At 39.3% G+C, this 22,407-nt stretch overlaps 1 protein-coding gene across 1 annotated transcript; it reads right to left on the bottom strand.

Moving 5' to 3' along the window:
- Positions 1 to 6,040: 6,040 nt before the first annotated feature.
- slc25a48 (solute carrier family 25 member 48) lies at positions 6,041 to 21,500 on the bottom strand. Its single transcript, XM_071506830.1, has 7 exons — positions 21,154 to 21,500; positions 18,958 to 19,001; positions 17,620 to 17,691; positions 16,478 to 16,730; positions 13,237 to 13,524; positions 10,192 to 10,325; positions 6,041 to 7,415 (listed from the first exon to the last, which is right to left on the bottom strand). The coding sequence occupies exons 1-7, from the start codon at positions 21,206 to 21,208 to the stop codon at positions 7,311 to 7,313; spliced, it is 951 nt and encodes a 316-aa protein (XP_071362931.1). The 5' UTR covers positions 21,209 to 21,500; the 3' UTR covers positions 6,041 to 7,310.
- Positions 21,501 to 22,407: the final 907 nt, after the last annotated feature.

Below are 22,407 nucleotides of genomic sequence, written 5' to 3'. Positions count from 1 at the left end.
AATTATTTTCTGACATTTTATTCACTAAATGATTTAATCAAGAAAAATGGTCTGTTCATTAATTGATAGCCAACATGTTTTTGTACATTTGTTCATAATGGAGACATCAAATTGTACAGTGATACCCGGAAGATGAAATGTAAAAAGATGAGTGTTTAAAAGGCTGATTATTCTTATGAGCCTTGATTAGTGACACCTGCACACTCATTACATCTGCATACATCCACGCTGTTGTCACAAACTCAAAGCTGCTTCTCTCCACTGCTGCTGCCTTTGTTAGTGTTTTTGTTACCGATGAATTACCAGCGGTGATTTGCTCTTTTACAGTCTTGTTAATCCCGAATGAAAGACTTGTTGGCAAAATAGTGTGTGGGTGTGGGTGGGGGTGTGGGTGGGCTGTTTGTCATTTCCAGAGACCAATAGACTTCTGTTCTTAATGGGATTTGAATGACAAACAGCAGAGAAGTGGTTCAGTGTATTTCTGTCTCCTGTGAAAAACTTAACACGAGGCATTTACATGTGGAGGGAGAGAGATTATTTATTTCGGCCAACGGTCACATTTAACAGGGACACTGTAAATGCCAAGAACAGAGGTTGTATAATAATGTGTGTGAGTGTTTGTGTATATGTGTGTTCTTTCTGTCTGTTTTTCTGAGGACAGGCATATGCACTGTGTATTTTTTTTAAATGTGTATAATTATATTTTCACTGTGTTTCTGCTCAAAGTAACAAAACAGACCCGAGGGAAAATCACATTTTTGTTATGTGTTTTTTTTTTTTTTTATCTGTAAAATGAAAAATGTTAGAAAAACTCAATGAAAAGCTGTTTGTTTAGACATACATAGAAAATACAATATCACCATTTCTAAGCTAAACAGGCTACTTTTATTTGAACACACTGAACTTGCTGTTGGTGTGTCCCCTGTGTTTTGCTTCATCGAAATTCCAATATGATAAAGTTCACCATGGTGGTTCACTCAGCACCTCCATGTGCAGCAGGCACGAGGTCCTAGATTTGACTTGGCTTAGCCCTGATGTTGTCATCCCTCTCTATTCTTAAATAATAAAAAAATCTCCCCTTCCATAGTTACAGCTTTGCCCAAAGGTGTTTTTACAGAACATTTTGAAGTCACATTGAAGTTAACCTTTGACTATTTGGATACAAAATGTCATCACTTTATTTTATCCTGTTGAGTTAAATTCTGTCATAATTAGTGTCTATCTAATCACCATCAGGGGACGACTCCACTGGCTGCGAAAAGAAGTCTGATTGTATTGAACTGTATAAAATGGCCCTACTTCTGATTTATAAATGTAAATGTTTAAAAGTCGAAAGGGGTTTATCGTCTAGATTCTGCACAGCAAATTTCTTGCCTGTGTTTTGACTTTATCTTCTGTTGAAGGTCGACTGAGGGTGGCGCTGATGGAAAGCTGACCATGATAGACTGAGGAAAATGGAAAGGGTTCAACCTCAGAGGAGCATGAATGTGTGCAGGTAATTCAATGCTAATGTGAGCATTAGATTTGAAGCTTTTTGTTTATAAATGGAAGTTTTGACCTGATGGTGGTGCTAGAGTATGCTGTTAATATAATCATGCTGTGTGAATCATCACGATTATAATTTAAAAAATATTATAAAAATAAAATAAACATTATATATATAGATAGATAGATAGATAGATAGATAGATAGATAGATAGCATAATATTATATAAATTAAATGTAAATCTGCTCATCAGTTTTGTTTATTTTTTCTTTATTAATACCTACAACAGACCTTTAAGGAAATCTGCCCAGTTTTGTTGAAATGTTTTGCTCTTAACTAAACATTTATCAAATTTACTTAATATTTTGAACATAGTGAGCAAGTATTTCTAACTTGTAACAGGGTACATATATCTGTTTATACATGCATCTCTGACCTGAAGCCATCAGTCACAATGTAGATGGCATGTAGCATGTAGCCAGATGGTTGGTCTGGATGGACTTTGTGTGTGTTTCCGTGTTGGTCCCTGTATTTTGCGTGCAGGGGTGGGACGCTCAGCTGCACTGGCTATAAGCCAGGAGGGAAAATCACAGACATTTGAGCTGAAAATGAAGGGAGGGAAGGAAGAAAGAAATGGACAGAAACAGGAGTGGATGGAGGGAGTGTCACAGAGGGAGGACAGAGGAGACTGATGGATGACGGTGAAAGGAAGTGGCTTTGAGCGGACACAAAAAATTATAGCTGAGAATTGTTGGCAGGATAAAATTAGGAAAGTGGATGTGTCCCCATTTTCATACCTGGTTGAAATATTAACCATGTGAGCGGCAGCAGAACGTTACGAATCTTCACTTCTCCACTACATTAATGCAGATATATCTAAAAACACATCCTCTGGAATCAAGGAAAATTAGACTTGATTCTTTAAACAAGTTCATTTACAATTAACTAAATAAGAATGTAAGTCAACAGACCAACCTGACTTGATAAGGAGGAGATTTCTGTAGCATGTAACAGTGTTACAGTAAAAAAAAAATGTATCATGTAGCAAAGTTAACACATTAACATATGCGTATGTCACGTCCAGGTTGGCCAGGCTTCATGCAGTGTTTGGGCCAGGCCCGGGCCAAGTTGACAGCTTTGCCTACCATGTATTTTACAGTGCATGGACTGGATACCACAACTCCTAGGTTGAGTATACATAAATGGGTAACTGGTCAGTCTTGAAGGACAGATATTTCCCCAAGCTCAAGTCATATAACTAACCCCAAGTATGTGGTACAGATGTGGGCCAAACTAATTTTGAATTCTCGTCGGCCATGTTGCCCAGTGTTGTTCTTGCTGAACCACTGTTAATCTAAAAGTGCCTGTTTTTTTAAAAACTACCCAACAACATTAGTGTGCGAAACATTACAAGCGTTTTCAAACATATCTGTATGAGTGAGGACACTTGAACTCTACTGGTCCCGGCTTCTGCGTAGCATCTTGGAAAATTAAAGGCGAGAACATTAACATATCAAAGGTCAGACACAGGGGCAGCAGAGCTCCCAGGTGCTGTGAGGATTTACAGCAGGTCAGTGCTATGGTTGATCTGTGGCCTGACCTAACCTCACACCAAATCCCAGCTGTTGATCTGTTGGCTCCCACATCAGAAAACCTGACAACGCGAGAGCCTCATTTACATTTAAAGTGCTCTCTTTTCTGTTCCTATGCAGCTTGGGTATGAATGGAATTTGATTTTAGTAATCTCCAGGTCGGGGTAAGCATGGAAAAAGAAAAATAGATTATGGAAAAAATATTTGTTTCCAGACTATTGCCCCTATTGTGATTTTGAAAATATGAAATCCAGAATTTCAGAATTTTTTGCAAATTTATTAAAAAGGAAAAACTCTTTGCCCTGCTTTTCCTGTCTCTCTCTGTAGTATCCTGCTATATGAAAAATAAAGCAGCAAAAATTTCAAAAGACAAAATGTGAAAAAGTAAAGGGATTCTGAAAACTTCTGAATGTACCATGATAACATACATAGTCAAATTGTAACATAGATGTTTAAAGCTGGATTTATTTACATAATAAACGTCTAGGTATTTACTCAGATGTCAGATATGGTCTGAAAAATCTACTGAGAAGTCTGGAAATTTGGAGTCTGGAAAAATCTGGAATTGGAAAATGAAAAATGTGTTTAGCTCATGTTCATCAAGACTTGATGACTTGTAATGAATGACTGCAATGATTGATGATTTATTTTTACAATGTTATATATATATAAAAAAGAAACCTTTGTACAGCACAGTCTCAATCTCGTTGAATTGGATTTTTGACAAATAACTCAGTCACTGCTGCAGTTTCTATTGCTGGTGAGCTCATATGCTATTAAGTGTCTATTTGTAAGTCTTAGAGGAAGTAAGGACGGGGCCATATTAAGAAAATTCACGGTACTTGTAATTTTATATTGCAATTTCAACATTCAAATGTATATGGAGATACAGTGAAATTTTCTGGAAAATCACTTAGGAATATTCGGATTAAATAACCAAACAGGAATGACTGATTTTGGCTAATCCAGTTTATTAAGGCACTTCATCACATTGATGCAAAATTTATGTATAATATTCCCATAAAGAAGTTCTGCTCGTTGATTAACAATGTTGCTGTCAATCCATAGAAGCCAAATCCAACCAGTGATATTAAGTTTTATCAGTGGGTGACCAGCTGTTCTGACTCTATTGTTTGTCTATGTTGCCTAATTCTGTCTTGAAACTTCATTTATAACTTAAACTTCATTTGCACATGTGAAGTTTTGAGATATCCTGCTGACTGACTAACAATGAAAAACAACTTCACAGTTTAACCTTTGGTGACCTCTGACACAGAGTGCTAACTGGTTTTATAACACTCAGTAAACCAAACAAGACCAAAATCATAGAAAAGAAGTCACCGTCTTCTCAAACACTGATCTTTGATAGTTTTAAGTGGGAATTTTTCTATAGGGTTATATTGTATTGTATTGCAGGATCTACCTCCTGCTTAATTTTAAGAAAATATAAACACCTTCATGTGTGATTTTAGTGTTTTTGTTTGTTTGTTTTTGTTTTTTTTTCAAATTGAAATGGTAGCTATGTTTGCTGTTAGAGGATCAAGGGGTTACGCTTCACTGAAAGTTTAATTTCTGAGATGATCTAGAGTTTGGGGATCTCAGAGAAAGGTCTATAATTTCTCTGCTTTGCTTTGCTGAGTTTCATGTTGTTGATGATGACGAAGTGTCAAACCAATTAAAATGATCTTTAATATTAATAACAGTATTTAACTGGAGAATTAATCAACAAGAAGTTTCAATACCATGAAGTTAGCATTTATAAATTGACTTAATTTATGATATTATATTTTTATTATATTTATTTTTGCAGATTTCCTTGGCTACTGAACTCCAGTGGACAACCAGCTGTAATGAGAAACAGCTGTGAGCAGGTAATGAACTACTGCTGCATGACTGTTGTTCAATGCTGCCACCTAGTGGACGTTGTGTAATATCACAGATGTGTTCAGGTGAAAGCACACAACCAACACAGAATTTACTGTAATTATGACAGTGACCTCAGAGGTTCAGACTCTTATCAGCTGCCTGCAGGCAGAGGGCCAACGTCAGCCCGAGTCTTCCCATCAGGCTCAGTTACAGCATGAAAACAACTCAACTTGCTCCTGGAGCACGTGTCTGCATCATCGAGTGATTATCTGGTAACAACAGAGTATCATTAAGCAGCGGTTGACACATGATGGGCCGTCACCTGACAAGCGGTCACATGAGTCACACTTTACTGGTGTGTTTGAAATCTTTATTTATGCATAATAAGACACTTCTGGCTCTCCACCATCTGGAATGGCAGTTAACATATTAACATATATACATGACAAGAAAACTATAATATCTCTGTAAGGCAGACAAATACTTGTTCTACGGCTCAGTGTCTTAATAATTATTCTAAGAACAGATATACAAGAGGTTTCATTCTAAAATGAGATGTCATTAGCTGTAAATGCCATTTAACTGCTGACATCTTAGTGATTGTACATTTAAAAAAAGCAATAATGTAACTGTACTGTTATGGCTTATGTATATATGAATTCATGCATTTTAAAAGTATCATGGGAAAAAAGCTCATGTTAACATGAAGTTAAAATTAACTTGTAAAACTCACTTTTCTTAATATAAGAAACACATAAATATAATACAGTGCATTCAGAAAGTATTCAGAGCCCTTTATCTCAGCATAAAGCGACAACATGAGAGGTCTGAACACTTTCTGAATACACTGTATGTACAAGTGGATGGTAACATGACACGCACAAACACTCCATGTGTAGGGAAAGGCAACATTTCATGTAATGCAGGATGTGTCATTTTCAACACCTCAGAATATTTTTGCATTCATTATGAACTAGATTCTAAAACTGACATTAAATGTATTAATTAATCATGTGAAATCATTTAAGTTTTATATTTAAGCACATTCAGAGTGAAAAAAAACAAAAACTTGACTACAACTGAAAGTAAATTTAAAAAAAACTTAATCGACACAGAGCCAATCTGCAAAAAAAACAACGCAAATATTAAATTTAGACTCAGTTGGACTGAAAATGTCACATCCTCTATTTTCAGAATTAAGTCATATTTCATTTCATCTTGCTGAGATGAAAGTACACAGCTCCCTTTTTTACTACACAAAGAGCAAACATGTTTAGATGTCCAGGTTCACATTTCAAAATCGCTTATATGACCATATCTCAGTGTGAAATATTATCACTGACATGATTTTCAAACTATTATTACATTATACTTATACATTACCTAAATGTCACTTTCAACCAACTTGTCAATCTATTGCCCAACAAATCATTTTTAACTGTGTAATAATATGATATTATCACCCTTGGTTCACAGGTTGAAAGAGAAGAATGGTCTCTTCCAGGAAAAAGCTGCAGGTGTGCAAACAGTTTTGTTGTCCAGGTAAAGTTTGGACCAACCTCACAACATAACCTCACTTTAAATCACCTTAAAAAGGAACACACAGAGTTCTTTGGTAAATTAGCATTAAAGAAATATTCAACTTCAATAATCATTATTTATATCCATTAAATAATAAGAATACTGACACCAATCATCATCACCTATGTTCCCTGTTAGCTTCATTATGCTAAAGTTTTAGCATTTATACATATGGATTTATTAGCAACTACAGGTATGTTACAAGTAACAAGAATAAAAACAATGATAAGATGAACGTACATGGGAGAAAGTAAAATGCATAAAAAAAGGTATAATATATATAATAGAAAAAATTTAATCTTTAAAATAAGTTTTTAGTAGACACTCATGTTGTTTGTCTAATGTCCAGTGGGAAGCTGTTCCAGAGTTTAGGACCCCTGATTGCAAAAACCGTGTCCCTGTTGTAAATATTTAGAGTTTCAGCAGAAAACCTTTGTGCAACAAGACTCTAGCTAAAGCAGCACCGAAGCTAAGGCTCTGTCCAGGAAAGCATGGATGATTTGATGTCATAATTTTTATTATTTAACAGTAAAACACCCAAAATTTAAAGTACTAGTTTAAAACATCACTGATAGACCAATCATTGTGTGACAAGAAGGTCAGTAAAATATTTCATCACTTCACAGTGAAGTGTTCAAAGACTCTGGTGTGTTCAGTGCAAGTTAGCATCAGGTCACAAGCAGTTGAACTGCTACAAACCTCTCATCTCGAAGACACTGGGGTTTGTTTGCTCATTTGCCAAGAACTGAGTGTGATTCCTCTGCCACATAAACACTTTGTTAGTCCTAGAGATTCCTGAAGAACTGCAGGGAGAGTTCGTAGGTCAGAAACATGGTGGCGCTCATCGGGAAGCCTCGAATGGCATTTACTGACGCTCCACGGAAGAAAACCTGCACAGAAACAAAAAAAAATTGTTTTAGTGAATAAAAATATTTAACTTTTAATCAGTCTAAATAGGTCTTTTCCACAGCAGACATCTTGACTTGTAGTAGGAAAAGCACAGATGCTATTAATAACAAACTGTCTCTTTTCTAGTCCCAGTGAGCCATGACAGTGAGTCCACCATTAATGTTACTAATTACACCTGTGATTTTTGTATCTGTGACTTCAAAATGTCACCATTAAAAAAATAAATAAATAAATGAATGGCTACCAATCAGGGTAGCATGTAGTTCAGTTCGAAATAACTAAAACACAACAAATCTGTTCATCTGTTGTCACTTTTGGTTGTTGAGAAGGTGGAAAGGAAAGTGTCTGGAGTGGCAGTCTAACGTCTACAATCTGACATTTTAATCGCTCATTTACTTTCTGTTTGGTCTTTGTGAAGCTGCAGTCAGCAGATTATCTTAGTTTAGCATGAAGACTGTAAGCAGGTGGAGACAGCGAGCTCTTTCAGACAAATTAAAACACTATATTGTGTTTATTTAATATGTACTCAAACAGGAACGCAAAAAGAAGGTGTGTTTGGTTGGGAGCTTTATTTTGTGTGTACAGATTAAAACAAATGACATATAAAATGTATATTAATGAGCCTCAGATGTGTTGGGAGATGCATTTCTGAACTTTAGACTGAGCTGTTTCTCCTGCTTCCAGCCGTTAGCTTCAGACTTAATGGACAGATAAGATTTGACAATTGCCTTGATTAATTGAACCCGTTATCATCTGCTGTCTGCCATGTTTGGCACTGAAACCAGCAAAAGCAAGAATAAGAGTAAGCGTCTGCTGACAGTGAGAAGCCTGCCAACTGAATGTTTTGCACACTGCTAAAGAATAAGAGGCAAAATATACAATCAGATTTGTTTATCTTATTGAGTTCAAAATGGACGATCAGGGAATTAATTTCAAAGTGGAACACATGCACAAATTAAATAAAATATTCCCTTTATTCTTTGGTTTCTTAACTTTGATATTTTTTTTTTATTATTAGGATTGTATTCATGTTCTAATCTCTTATTTCTGGCCTGTAACTAAACAAGAACATTAACACAAGATAATCAGACTGCTAAAACAGTGATGATGGCAGTCAGTCATGGTCACAGAGTCATTGATTTGCGATCATCAGCTCACAGTAACAGCCCAGTTCTCTTTCCCAGAACACCAATGACGCTCTTTTATTGATCCCTATGTCTGCCAAAACAAACTTCCATGTTGGAAGCTGGAGAGTTTTTGTGTTTTGTAACCGGTGACTTTAGGAACATCATGGACCCTGACACTTTGACGCTGCATTTGGCAGCAGATCTGTTGTTGATTTTAGACCAAGAAGGCAGCCATGATGATGCAACTGTGCACCTGATGCAACCCCCACTGAGGCGTCACAAGGCAACAGGCCTGCAATCTGCAGGTTCATGTTGCATCACTTACTTAATTTGCTGAGCCATCGAATCCATTTTGTAATTTCAAATGAGAGCTGCATGTTTTCTCAGTATTTCATTAATGTATTTTTCATTTTTTAAATAAGATTATTCCAAATTAATCTCATCCGATGATGAGTCACTCTCTGATCAGTGGTGGTCAGACGCTTGTTTTTTATGCTGTGTATCTGGGTGTGATGCCCTCTGGCTGTCGATGTTGTAATGTGACCTTCACCAGAAGAGGCTCGTCTGGATGCTGAGCTTTCATTCACTGACTGAATCACATGGTTGAACACACGGGGTGGGGGGGTGGGGGGGGTTGAGTTCTGAGAACACAACCTGACTCGTCTGGGTTAAACTGTTTTCTAGAGTCTCATTTCTAAACGATTAAACCATCTGTTACAGCAGCTGATACAGTAACTCTGGCTGAGCGCTGGCGTTTCATTTGTATTCCAAGTCTCAAAAACACAGATACTTCATATGAATTTTAAAATGTACTCTGGGATCGGATTTATGTCCAGTGTAACAATTAAAATTAAATAAAAACAAGCTAATAACGGTTGAAACTACAACTGAGCAGTATCAAATAATGTACAGTGCTGCAGGGTTTATCATCCTTCATGTAATGTGAGACACTGCAAAGTAAGTACATTATGAAGTTACTGTTTTCAGCTTCTCAAATATAAAGATTTCCTGCTTGTATCTGTTTTGGACGGGTGGCCGGACAAAACAAGACTTCACTTTGTCCACCTTGACCTGTCCATCGCAGCTTCTCAGACATTTTGTAAACTAAACGATTAATTGAGAAAATAAACAACAGATTATTGGATAACTGTTAGTTGCAACTACTATTAACATAATGACAATAAAGCTAACTAATCACAATTATTAAATATGACATAAGCTGTGTGAAAAACTGCCTTTGCTGGTTTACATTGATGATTTCTTACTTGGTGGGTGATGGCTAACACTGCAGACCTATTACAACACTTTGAGGAGGCTCTAATTTAAGAATTAATCAGTGACCAAAATTGGTAAATATAAATTTTAGCAAAGGTACCTGAATTTTTGTTTATCTATCAGATATTTTAAGTTTTATTTTTACAAAATGTGCATCCTTGTTTACTACTATTACTGTGATTCTACCTCAAAAATGTTAAAGTTTTTACACAATATAATGGTCCAGCAGTAGTAGCTTGGACTGAGCTCCAAATGATCACTCGACAGAATCACTGTGTTGGCAAAAAGCATTTTTATGATTGAGTGATTGTATGATTACGTTTCCACTGCTTGTGCGTCTCTGCTCATTGCTCACCTGTATTCCCTCTGTCTTGTAACTGTGGATGATGCAGTGTAAGATTCCCTTGTATTTCCTCTGCAGCTGAGCGTCGGCCTGCATTCGGCTCTTCACAACATCAGCTGGCGTGGCTGTGACCCAGGAAATGGACCCTGAGGAAGAGGAGAGCACTCTTTAGTTCCTGTTCATCTGCTCATAGACTGTCAGGTGAAGTGAGGAACAAACATTTGCAGCAAGTAAAGCTGAAAGTCAAAGAACACGGCATTACACGAAGCAAAGTAGAAACATGACTCAATGTTAAGAGTTCAAGTTTGCAAACATGGGCCAAATTCAAAAATCCAACAAACAAAATCAGGCTGATAACTTTTTTTAATTCTATTTAATTTGTATTTGTTTTATAATATGTATTTTAATGTTGCCATGTGTGTCTTTTATATCTTGTCTTATGGCCTTTTTGTCTTATGTAAAACACTTTGAATTGTCTTGTTGTTGAAAGGCATTATATCAATAAACTTGTCTAGCCTATAATAAAACTGTGCTATGAGAGAAACTGATGTCAAACACCGTAATTAGCCTGTTTTTTCTAAGAAGGATCCCTGAGACACAGGGAGGTCAAAGGCAGGAAATTTAAACTGAGAACTTCATTAAAAAGCAGCATCATTTACAAACTTCCAGCCAAAAACCAGATCCATTATGAAGACTCAGCTGGACCTAATCCAACTCCTCAAATCTGACCCAATAGAAACCAGAACTAACAGACTAAAACTAATGGTGCATTCAAGTTATTTATTTGTTCAGACAGCTGACCAAGTGGAAAAGTACCAGCAGTTAAGTGGAAATGTGTGAAAGCCACAACAGCAGTATCCCTTGAAGGTGAACCTCAGCTGATGCATTTTATATTACAACACAAACTACCTTCAGTCTTCAACTGAGACAGAGGAAAACACTCCCATGGTAAGAGGAAATTAGAAAAAAGTGCTACGTGAAAAAAAGATTAAACTATGATTAGTAGATTTGTTCACTAGATATATGGAAGCAACAGTCATTTGGGCATCAGCTCTTTCCCGACTACACTACACTGAAATCCAGAGGCAGGGAACATGATCTTGGTAATTCAGGCCTGATTCTGGGCTAAACATCAGAACCTCACTGATTTATTGCACACAGCTGATTTTGGCTTTCTCTCCAGCACGTTTCAGCTCTGTCACGTGTTCAAAGGTGGCTGGCCTGCATCTGGAAGCTAGTCTACTTGAACCTCTGTGGCCAAACAATTCCCAAATCGGAGCCCATAGGCCCCACAATGTTTATCCACACTACACACAGCTCACATTCACTCGGCCTGAACCATGTGGTAGGCTATAAGTTTACACACCCCCTCCTGCTACGTGTCGGTGCAGCTGAGAGGAGGTTTTACTTCTTTGAGGAAAACATTTTCAGGATCCTGATTTTTGAAGCTGAAGTTGTAATGTTACCACATGTTCACAAATGACGAATGCATCAAGATTTCTTGTAATAACTCAGCCCTGAAATTAGGTCATTGTACTGGTAAACCAACAAAGGTCCAACCTACATCGCACCTTTATGGAGCAAGTGGAGCAAAGTTTTTCACAGGTCAATAAAAAACAGTGGACATCATGCAATAAAACACCACCCAGACATCAATAAAAAGCCTGTCTGCACAAACAGAAACGGTCCATAATGCTGACTGACCAGATCAAGGCCAATGTGGGTTGGAATTGCAGAGAAAGCAGCGTACAGATAAAAGCATGTGATGAAGCAGGATGAAGTAAATAAAGTTAAAGAATTACTTCATAAAGTACACACCCAATTGCTGTATGAATCGAATGTACTGTACTTTTAACTTTGACACATTTTGCTTCAAATACTTTGTTTCATTTATTTGCAGAACCTGAGCATCCTCAAAAAATCAATTGTTGGACAATATAAATGTATCACTTTTTTTAAGCAAAAATGGTTCTGGCCTCTTAAGAGGATAAACTAATCATTATTTGCTGCCCTACATCACAGTATCATATTACCTCTTCTGTGCAATCATATGGAATCAAATCATTCTCACAGGCAAAATGGTGAGTTTGTGACTGAAATGAACTGCTACATTAAGGCTTCAGTCCCTCCACGGTGTACTCTGTACAGGGTGGCCACAATTTTCACGTGCTTGTGGATTCATCATGTGTTTGATTGATGAATTGATTAGTCAATTGACAGAAAACTAATCTGCAACTACAATGATAAGTTGTGTGATGGTGAAGTGAATGTGCTGTGGTTAAGAGAGCGGGGGTGGGGGTTAATTGTGAAAAATTACGTTTTTCAGTGTTTTCTGATTTTTCATAGGTAAAACAATTAATGTATTAACCAATAAAGAAAATGCTTGTTAACTGCAGCTCTGCTCCCAAGCTGCCTTTCAACAGACTGACCATGCCTCTAATCCAATGAGCTCCTCATTTACATACATATGGAACATATGTATCTGATGGAGGCTTATACCAACAACCATATCAGGTCAAACCAATGTGGTATGATAATGTACTCCTGGATCAGAAACACTGAAGACTTCATTCCTCTCCGTGTGCACTACGATAAACATGAAGTCTATGCAGGGTGACTCGACACTGACTCACATACTGTCGGTCAGGAAATGATTGCTACGCCGCTCTTTGAGGGTTCAAAAAGTCAAACAAGCTGTGTAGGTGTTTCCTAACACTCCTGCTGTGACATCAATGATATACAGTAGCTAATCATGTGACTGCCATCAATTTCAACCCAAAGCCTTATATTGTATGAATTAGTGTGGACTGCATGCAGTGTTCTGCCTGCCACCTTCCTCTGTGCCGTGACCTGTCATTCAACTCAATGAGCTGGAAGCTGAGCTAACCAATGACCACTGAACTTCACCACCTTCACCAGACTTTTCTCCGCAGCCAAATTTCAATCCAACATCACTGACTGGACAACTTCAGGCCAAGCAAACCATACTTATTACACAGAAAATAAACAGCTATGGCTGTGTATGTTAGAAAGCTAGATACTGTTTGTGAGGTTTACCTGCCAGTCCTCCAGCGAGCCAGATAGAACAAGGATGAGGGCTTGACGTGGCGTCTGGCTTCAGCAGGTTGCAGAAGATGGTGTATGGGATGAAGTAGAGCGTGTATCCAGGAACGTCCCTCAGGATCATGGCCCCAGCCCCCCTGTACAGGCCCTGGAGGCCCTCAGTCTGCAGGATGCTGCTGATACAGTGGATGGGTCCTCTGTAGAGTCTCTGGCTGGGGATGTTGACGGAGCGCAGAGGGATGTTGGTGCCATTCGATACGCTGCCGGCAAGGTGCAAGTTCTCTGTAGAAAAACATGATAGGGATGTCAGTGAACATGTTGTAGTGTTTAACTTACTCTTGCCTATTTTGTACGACTGTGTGTGTAAAGAGTTATCTGCTCCTGTCTGACACAGAGTTAACTTTCTGGCACACTGCACCATCATAAAACAATCATCCCGATGTATGCACAGTCAAGGCCAGAATCTCTTTGAGGAAGTTACTGAAACAAATGGAAGTGATCACATGACTGGTGTGAGGGGTGTGAGCATGCCAGATGCTATAAACAAATAAGTGATAAATTAATGTTTCACGTGGCGTTTCTTCTTATGATTAAACTGGTGACCTCAGTTTTATTGGTTTAATGTTTAATGAAGAGATGCAGCCCAGACAACACAACTCAGCCTGAAATTTAACCTCCTCTGCTCCGATATACTGTAGGTTTGAAAGGTGTCCACTCCTGCAGCATAACTGACTTCCCCTCTCTCAGACTCTTTGCTCAGTATGGTCTGAATGCAAAACAGTGAGCATGGCCAGTTCATGTCCGCGCAACGATTACCTGAAACTAACAACTGTTTTCACAATCCATAAGTTTTCCAATTATTTTCTCCATTAATTGATTTATCAGATAGTCAGAGTTCATCAGAGCCCAAAGTCATTAACAATGGCTCACACATCATATATGTGAAACTGGAACCACTACATGTTTATTGATTTTGTTTTAAGTAATGACTGAAATAACTGATAAACAATTTTAGCTCTGGCTGAAACAATTACAGGAGGAACGTGAAGTAAAGAAATATCCTGGATTCCTGTTCTCCACCTTTGTACCATCAAGCTGAAATCATAAACTATAAATAAAGATGGACTTAGCCTTCGTGACATCAACCACAGGTTTCTGAACAGCAGTTTTGAAGCTCTGAGTTAGCTGCTCCGCTATTGCCACCTTGGCAGAGCTTCGCTCTCCCTAACCACAGGCATATATTTGTAGAGCTTCAGCCCACTGCTGCGATGCATCAACGTCGCCGCCATAATGGACTGTGCAAGACTGCACTATAAACTAATAGGAATAACCGGAGCAGCTGTGGTTTTACTGGATAAAAAGCTCTATAATGTTTACATTTCTCAACTGATTTCAATGAGTCATTTCATTCAACCCAGTCAGGGGTTTATGATCTACATGGAGTAACAATAAAATGTTGGTGTCCAGGTACTTATAATCGCAATAGTTTAGGCTGTAATCACTGCTTTCTCTAGGGAGAGTGTATCAACGTTAAGTTTACATGAACTCAGTTACTTTCATGGTGGAAAATAATTCATTGTCATGACGACTTGTAACTTGAGAAATGTAAGTGTTATAGTTCTTTTTAATCCATAAAAACGGGAGCTACTCCGTTTACTTTCATTTGTTTACAGGGCGGTCCTGCCCGGTCCAACATGGCGGCGATGTTGACGTACGACCCAGCGGCCAATGTAAATACGTCTACATGCCTAACTACCGGTAAATCCAAAAATGAGCAAAAAATTGGGGCGTATGTGGAGCCGTGACCTCGGCAATAACTGTGGCAAGCATTCCCCTGCGTTAGCATCGTTGCTCAAAGGCTTACACAAGGCTAATTAGCTAGTTAACGACCCAAGCTAGCAAGCCTGGCATACTGAGCGCTGACACCAATACCTGCTAATTAGTGTCAACCAAGTAAAACAATACCACAACTTCACTCACCTCAAAAAAAAAAAAAAAAAACAGGGGCGCAACCATCCTCGCGTCCTGGTAGTCCATTAACCGCACAGCAAGCCATAACTTTTGTGCGATATTTTCATAAAAACCGACCAAAACACAGCTACACAACAAACGGTCAGGTTCAATGACTCATGTTGAGGCTGGACACCGAGCGGCCACGCCCCCAATTACACATAACATTAAGCCTTCATAAAATGTAAACAGGTGAGCTATATAACAATTCAGCCCCCTAGTTCAGCTGTCCAGAAGAAGGAAATTAGTTATAGAGAGCAAAATGATTTTTTTGTACCAGGCTGTAAACATGTTTATTTCAACATGGGAGTCTATGAGGATTTCAAGTGTCCATTCGAGGAACTGCAGCAAACTGGATCAGAGAGATTCTTCCAACTCTTATCAACAGGACTTCAACCGACTTTTCACTCACTTTCAGCTCTTACACTTCAACTTCACTTCAGTTTGGATGCTCAACTCCGTTCAGTGTTTACACTTACACTGAAACTTTAACTCCTTCAGCACTTCCAGTTTCACCACCACATCGGTTTCCCTCAGTGCTTTCATTTCGACCGCTGCTCTAAGCTGCTGCATCACAATTTGTTAATTTTTCAAGTGAAAAGACAAATACAACAACTGCAGCAAACAAAGTTTCAAGTGCAGATTTTCAGCAAAAAACTGTTTGTTTTGTTTTTTTGTGGTTTTTCATATTTACTCTTGCTTTTTCAGCACAATACTAAGCATGCACATCTGATATCTGGATTAATTGGGAAATGAAACTGGTAGAATACTGGATTATACAAATCATCAATAGCTGCAGCCCTGAGTGGGGGGATGAGCTATTGAGCTTTATTGAACGTATGAGTGTTATGAGTGGAACATGATGAGCACACAGTCACGGGTGAAGAGAAATATAATGTGTGTGATGCTAGGGATTTGATTTGCTCTGATCACAGTTTTTCTCTCTTCGATACAATCCTTAATTATCTTCAATCTCCTTCTAACTAATCCTTCGCTTGTAAGTCACTTTAGATAAATGAGTAAATGCAAATGTAATCTTCTTTTCTCTCTTTTTGATGTGCCACTGTGACCGGACTATTATTCATGTGTAACTGTGTCAACAACAACAACAACAACAACAACAACAACTACTACTACTGTCTTTTCAGATTGAGAATGAGTTGTTCTTGTTTGTCCAAGTGGATTCACAAACACCTCAAGCAAAAAACCACCAACCGTGATTTACCTGCTAGAAGTGTCTGCGTCTGCATTTGCAGTCTGATCTTGACCAGATCCACCGGGGCTCCCAGGCCCACTGACATCAGTCCCGTCAGCATGCTGGCCACGGTCAAGTCTAACATGCCACAGGGATGCCGTCCGTCGCCGTAGCGATACTTGCTTATAAATCTCTGTGTGTTACTAAAGAAGCCAAACACCACTGAGTTGTAGACGGTGATACTGGCCAGCGGGAAAGACATGCCCTTAAAAAACCCTGAGACCTGAAAAACAGAGAAGGACGACAGTTACTGCAGGTCAGTACTGATCCAAAATAAACAAACATTTCCATGTGTTAGAAATATGTAAAAACCCCAGTGTAGTTTTTTAAACTCAGGAGTATTACTTGGGCTGTGCGTCTGTGCCAACAATGCACAGGATGAAAAATGGGCTGAAGTTGCTGCCAAATATTTTTGTGGAAAGTATTCTCTGCTAACAGGGGGTGAAGTTCGGAGCTTAGGAGGCACATGTTGAGAAAACACAGCTGTCCACTGAACAAATGATTGGACCACTGAGAAAAGCAGACTGGGATTTGACAGGGAGTGCAGGGCTGACACTGATACATGTTTGGAGCGGCCAGCAGTGGTTACAATGAACTAAAGTTGCAAAAGTTTCTATGCAAACCACAAGGTCACATACCACACTGTCAACTCTGTATCAAACTTGTGGCACACACTTCCCTTCAGTGCCCACCAATAAGATGCACTTTGAATCAGGCTTCCTGTTGTTGTATTTTTTCTTTTTTTTTTTGCAAAAGATATCACCAAACTGATCAGAGTTGGTGATCTGCTGTTCCTGTTCATCATTATAAGCTTCTGCAAATAACTTCCCAAGATGCTGATTTGATTCCTGCTGAGAAAGTGGGTCACTGAAACAACACAACAATACACTCGAGCTAAATCAAAAGAGTGTGAAACATAAAAAAATAGGCTGCTTTTTCCTATTATTCAATAGGAAACTGAATCATTTGGGGTTTTGGCCCGTGGGTGACATTGCCATTTTTTGTGACATCAAAGCATTCACTTAAATATGAGGTTATCTGATAGTGATCCACACTCTTTTAAGGACGAAACAATAAATTTAGACATGGACTGAAGGAGTTTGAGTGTTTACCGTTTCCTTCCTGTAGATGGTGAGAACACAGTGTAGAGTGTTCTTGTAGCCTTTCCCCGCCTGGAGCCGAGTCTGGGTGAGAGAAAACAATCACTTTTAAAACAAATAACAACTAAATAGTTCCAATATGTGGAGACTAACCCACAGGCACGCAGCTGGCCACCAACGTCATCAAGGCGTTGATAGGTTGAATGTAGGGCGTGATATCGGGTGACCAAAATTCACGACAATGCTTAATGCCAACGTCAATTTGATGCAGATTCCTGACGGTGATATTTTGTTAATTAAACATCTTCCAAATGCCTTATGCGTACGACATTTGACATGTAAAATACTGATATTGTGGTTGTGAGGACAACCCAGCATCTGCTAAACATCTGATAAACATCACAATGTCAATTAGCCAGTGCTTCCATCCAAACTGCTGAAAAAAATATCTGCTTATGTACCTCACGGTAAAATTTCAACACTTTACCGAAAATAAACACTCAACAGTCCAGACTCTGGAGGGTTCAGAGGATGCTTTTCATATCAAACACTACCAGCACCCAACTACCAGCTGCAGTGGAAACTATTCTGTCTATTACCAGCAGTTATTTCTAACATCTTCAGTTTTTGGTCGTCTTCTTTCCTGTATCATTAAATTACATACTTTCTTCTTCATAAGATCCATTTTTCATGTAAAACTTTGTCGCTGTACATCACTACTTTGACACAAGTTTGTTTGAATAAACAAACAAGTTAGCTTAATTGCTTTATTTTTCCAGTGGCTCCAAATTGTGGCCAGATACAGTACTTCCTGTTTGCTTTAATTATCCTTGGCATACAGAGAGGACCAAAACTCTGAGACCACTTTGGAAAGTGGTGACAGTTCACCTTTCAGCAGGACAATGACCTGCAGGCTTCAGGACAAGTCTCTGACTGTCCCTGAGTGACCCAGACAGATTCAAGGCTTTAACTCTGACTTTATAGAGACACAGTTCACAGACACTTCCCATCCATCCTCTCATACTCCAATCGGGGCCTGAGCGAATCTGTTAGGACGAATGGGAGAAACTGGCCAAATCCAGGATTGCAAAGCTTGTATAGACTTAACCAAGAAGACTCGAACTACTGATGAGCAAAAAAGGTGCAAGAATAAAACAAATAAAACAATAAAGTGTGCAAGCAGGACAGCACAGAGAGTATTCAGTTCAATTCAACTGTACATTATCTCAAGGCATTTCACAGAGCAAGGTCAAGACCCCAGTGCACAGAGAGAACCCCAACAGTTCCCATCGTGATCAAACACTCGGTGAGAAAATAGTGCACAAAAATCAGACTGCAAGTCTTAAATACCTTCACTGTGTCCAGCGGATGGCCCACAACCACACTGGAAGCTCCTGCAACCAAAAGAGAAAGAAGAACAGACACAGAAGGAAAATAAATAAATAAAGAAAATACCAGAGGAAGATAAAAAAAGAACTTGAAACCGTTGCTGAAGTGAAAAAGACTGTTCTGCTGCAAAGACAAGCTCACTACAAACTTGGAAAAATCTGGATTTCTTTATCTTTTGATGTATATTTATTCTTTATTATGGATAATACTATGGATAAACTCAACACTTCTCATCCAAAAACTGCAGTTGGTCTTCATCAGTTTTCTGCCCAAATTTAGTTGAAGGTTTCTATGTTATGGGCTTTTGGTTTGTGATGCACTTCATGCCCCTCATTGTACAAACAAATGCATAAACACTCAGTGTGTGGACTGCCATCATGGGGCCCTGGGGCACACATGGGCTATTGTGCCCTTATTGACCCCCTGTTCCTCCTGCTCCCTGTGCAGTGTGTGTGTGTGTGTGTGCCTAACCTCCTCACAATACACATCAAGCACACACACACACACACACACACACACACACACACACACACACACACACACACACACACACACACACACACAGCAACACAAGGCATGCAGCATACTGCCTCACAGCCCAGATAACAGCCAGGACTAACTGGACACAGGTTTGCTTTGTTTAGGACGATGCACCAGGATCAAATAGAACCAGATTTCCACTCAGGGCCGTTGGAGTAGTCGCCAACTTTACCAACCTGCCCAGTCTGGTTAATTTATAGATGTAAAAGATGAAAATGAGGCAACAACTGAGAGAAAAAGAGGTTTCACCCTGCAGTTGCTGCTGTGGCTGCCCCTCCTCACAGCACACAGGAATGCAGTTTACCTTTGTTAAGAATTTTACATGGAGCATTTGAAACTTTAACTTAATATATTTACGTTCAACAGCAAAACAAGAAACGCCAATGTTTTTAAATGACTTTTCTCTAGGTTTCTTGCTTCAGGTTTTTAGACACTTCCTAACATTCTGTCATGTTACCAGAAACAGAAATGAGCAAAGTATTTCCATAATATTCCCACAGGAACAAGGGATGTTTCTGTGCAGCTCAAACTTGATCTTAAGAATCACTTGATCCAGGTTTGCGGTCTAGGTTTGGACCTGGTCTTGTTACAGGGTCCTTGAGGGGCAATAGCTGAATGAAATATGCTTTTACTCATTCACTCTGTTATTGTATTATTCATATTTTTTTAATGTTTTCATACCTTTTTTTTTTTTTTTTAGATCCATTTTATTTATTTTATCATTTGATTTGTCCTTTTTTCCCCCTTTAGCTCATCAGTCATCTGTGAAACACTTTGAACTGCAATAACCCGTATGACAGATGCTTCAAAAATACAATTCAATTGATTGACAACAGATTTTGATGTTTTAAAATTTCAGCAGCTTTCATCACAAACCATCTGCCCAGCATAATTTCATCCACATTAAAACTGTTTAAAGATTCTTTCAGTTTTGGTTCCCAGGGATGTTGGATTTGACTCTCTTCCACGGACTTCTCAGAATTTAACTTCAAAAGACTTGTTTTGGTTCAGGTTTTATTAATTAGCCGCCACAGCAGCACACCGTGAGAACAAACAGGACAACAGCTCGCTGTCAGTGTGAGGCTGCTGGAGCCCCACTTTTTTTTTTTTGTTTATGCAACTCACAAGGATGCAGTCACAGCGCCCCTAGAGGTCAGACAGGTCACAGCGTGCATTCCACTTAAAGTGTGTTTTATCATTAGAAAAAAAAAAAAAAAAATTCCTCATCATCAATCCTGGCTAAACTGGCTTTAATTCCCTTCACGCAGGAGGTGAGTGTTTATCAGAGAGGGGAAGGGGGGGGGGGGGGGGGGGGGGGGGGGGGGGGGGGACTTCTCTGCAGACCCTCTATTGTTTACACTGGATGTGGATCCATGTGCGGCTACAGAAGTTCTCCTGCAATAACGGATTTCAACAGCCGCTTATGCTTGTCCCCGAAGCTGGACCCCCCCGCAAAGCAGATTTCATCCACACAAACACTCAGCTCATGGGAAGCCATGAGTGACCCACCTGACCCACCCCCATCCCCCCACCACAATCCCCCCCCCCCCCCCCCCATTCTGTTTCTCCTCTCAGCACAGGGCCTCCCTGGCATGAAAATAATTTGGTGCCACTCACCGCCGATCCATCCTGCGACAAAATCATCCAACTGAAAACTCTTGGAGTTCTGCATCTTCCTCTCAGAGCTGCTCCGCTTGTCCAAACTGCAGCCGACTGCCTCTCATCGGTCAGTCAGTGAAACCCCCTCAGCGTCGGCGATGAGCTAGAAACCACTGTCTTTCGGCTTTTGTTGATTCGGCAGCGGTCAGATCTATTTCTGAGGGGAAAAAAAAAACAAAAAAAAGACAGCGATTTGAAAGAGAGTGAGCTGTGATAAGAAAGCTACACAGCTGCTGGCACAGGCAGCCAATCAGCACAAAGTTTGACTCTTCAGGACGGCCCTCCTGGCCAATCAGGTGTGGGCTCCTCAAAGACTTGCAGCCTATAGAGACGCCACCATGGAAATGAGCCATGAGGAGGAAAGCTTGGCAGAAATAGAGGCTCCAGTGTAAACTTTAACCCACTCCCTCCTCACTGTAACGTTATACACACACTCAGTGTACACAGTAGGCCCACGGAGCTTTTAGTGACCTCTCATGGGGTAAAACTATAATTCCACAACATACACAGTATTAAAGAGCCTCCTCTCTGCATTCAGTCCATGCACACAATACTGATAAAGACTTTAGGCTAATATCACAAGAGCAAGTGTAACGAAAGTAAAATGTGGTTTTAAATATTTTAATAAGATGATTAGGTGCCAGTTTCCTGTAATAAATTCCACCTTCATGAAGGTTATAATGTTCAGTTTTTGTTATAGTTATGTTGTTTCTATTGTTTTGTCAGCGAGCGCGGACTAAACAACAGCAACACAAACTACATCTAAGATGATCACATATGAATCAACACCTCTTTAAAACAGGTTCAATAAAAAACTGATCATAATCACCTTCATGGAGGAAGCAGGACTGTGGTGTTAACTGGCAACTAGAGGATAGGAAAAGGAAATGGTTTTCCACCCGGGTCTGTCCGCGGTGAAAGATTTTATTTTAATGTTAGGTAAAGCTTTATTATTAATCCCTGTCGGGATATTTGTCCTCTGCTTCTGACCCCTCATTAAGAGAATCTGAGGTCTGTGCCCTGGACCTGGTCAAGGACAGCAGCAGCAGGGTTCCTGATAGTCCACATAACACTTAACATATAATGTTTAAACCAGAGCACCTGGAGGAAACACAAACAAACAAGAAAAAAAAAAACCCGTGAGCTAAACTGAGGTTCAAATAGAGGACATGTTCACTGCTCACTGCTGAAGCCACGGGACAGCTGGAAGGA

Source organism: Trachinotus anak, unplaced genomic scaffold (genome assembly GCF_046630095.1).
Source record: "Trachinotus anak isolate AG129_WGS33_773 ecotype Australia unplaced genomic scaffold, CSIRO_AGI_Tana_v1 ptg000021l, whole genome shotgun sequence".
Classification (NCBI taxonomy): Eukaryota; Metazoa; Chordata; class Actinopteri; order Carangiformes; family Carangidae; genus Trachinotus; species Trachinotus anak.
The sequence above is the reverse complement of the archived record's forward strand: the minus strand, read 5'-3'. Positions and strand labels throughout refer to the sequence as shown.

Excerpts from the sequence above, each read along its gene's own strand:
- slc25a48 (XM_071506830.1), bottom strand. The coding sequence starts at position 21,208 with ATGCAGAACTCCAAGAGTTTTCAGTTGGATGATTTTGTCGCAGGATGG. Across the intron at positions 19,002-21,153 it reads TGTCGCAGGATGGATCGGCG|GAGCTTCCAGTGTGGTTGTG; the intron begins GTGAGTGGCACC and ends TTTTGGTTGCAG. Across the intron at positions 16,731-17,619 it reads CCATCTACAGGAAGGAAACG|GTCTCAGGGTTTTTTAAGGG; the intron begins GTAAACACTCAA and ends TCTGTTTTTCAG.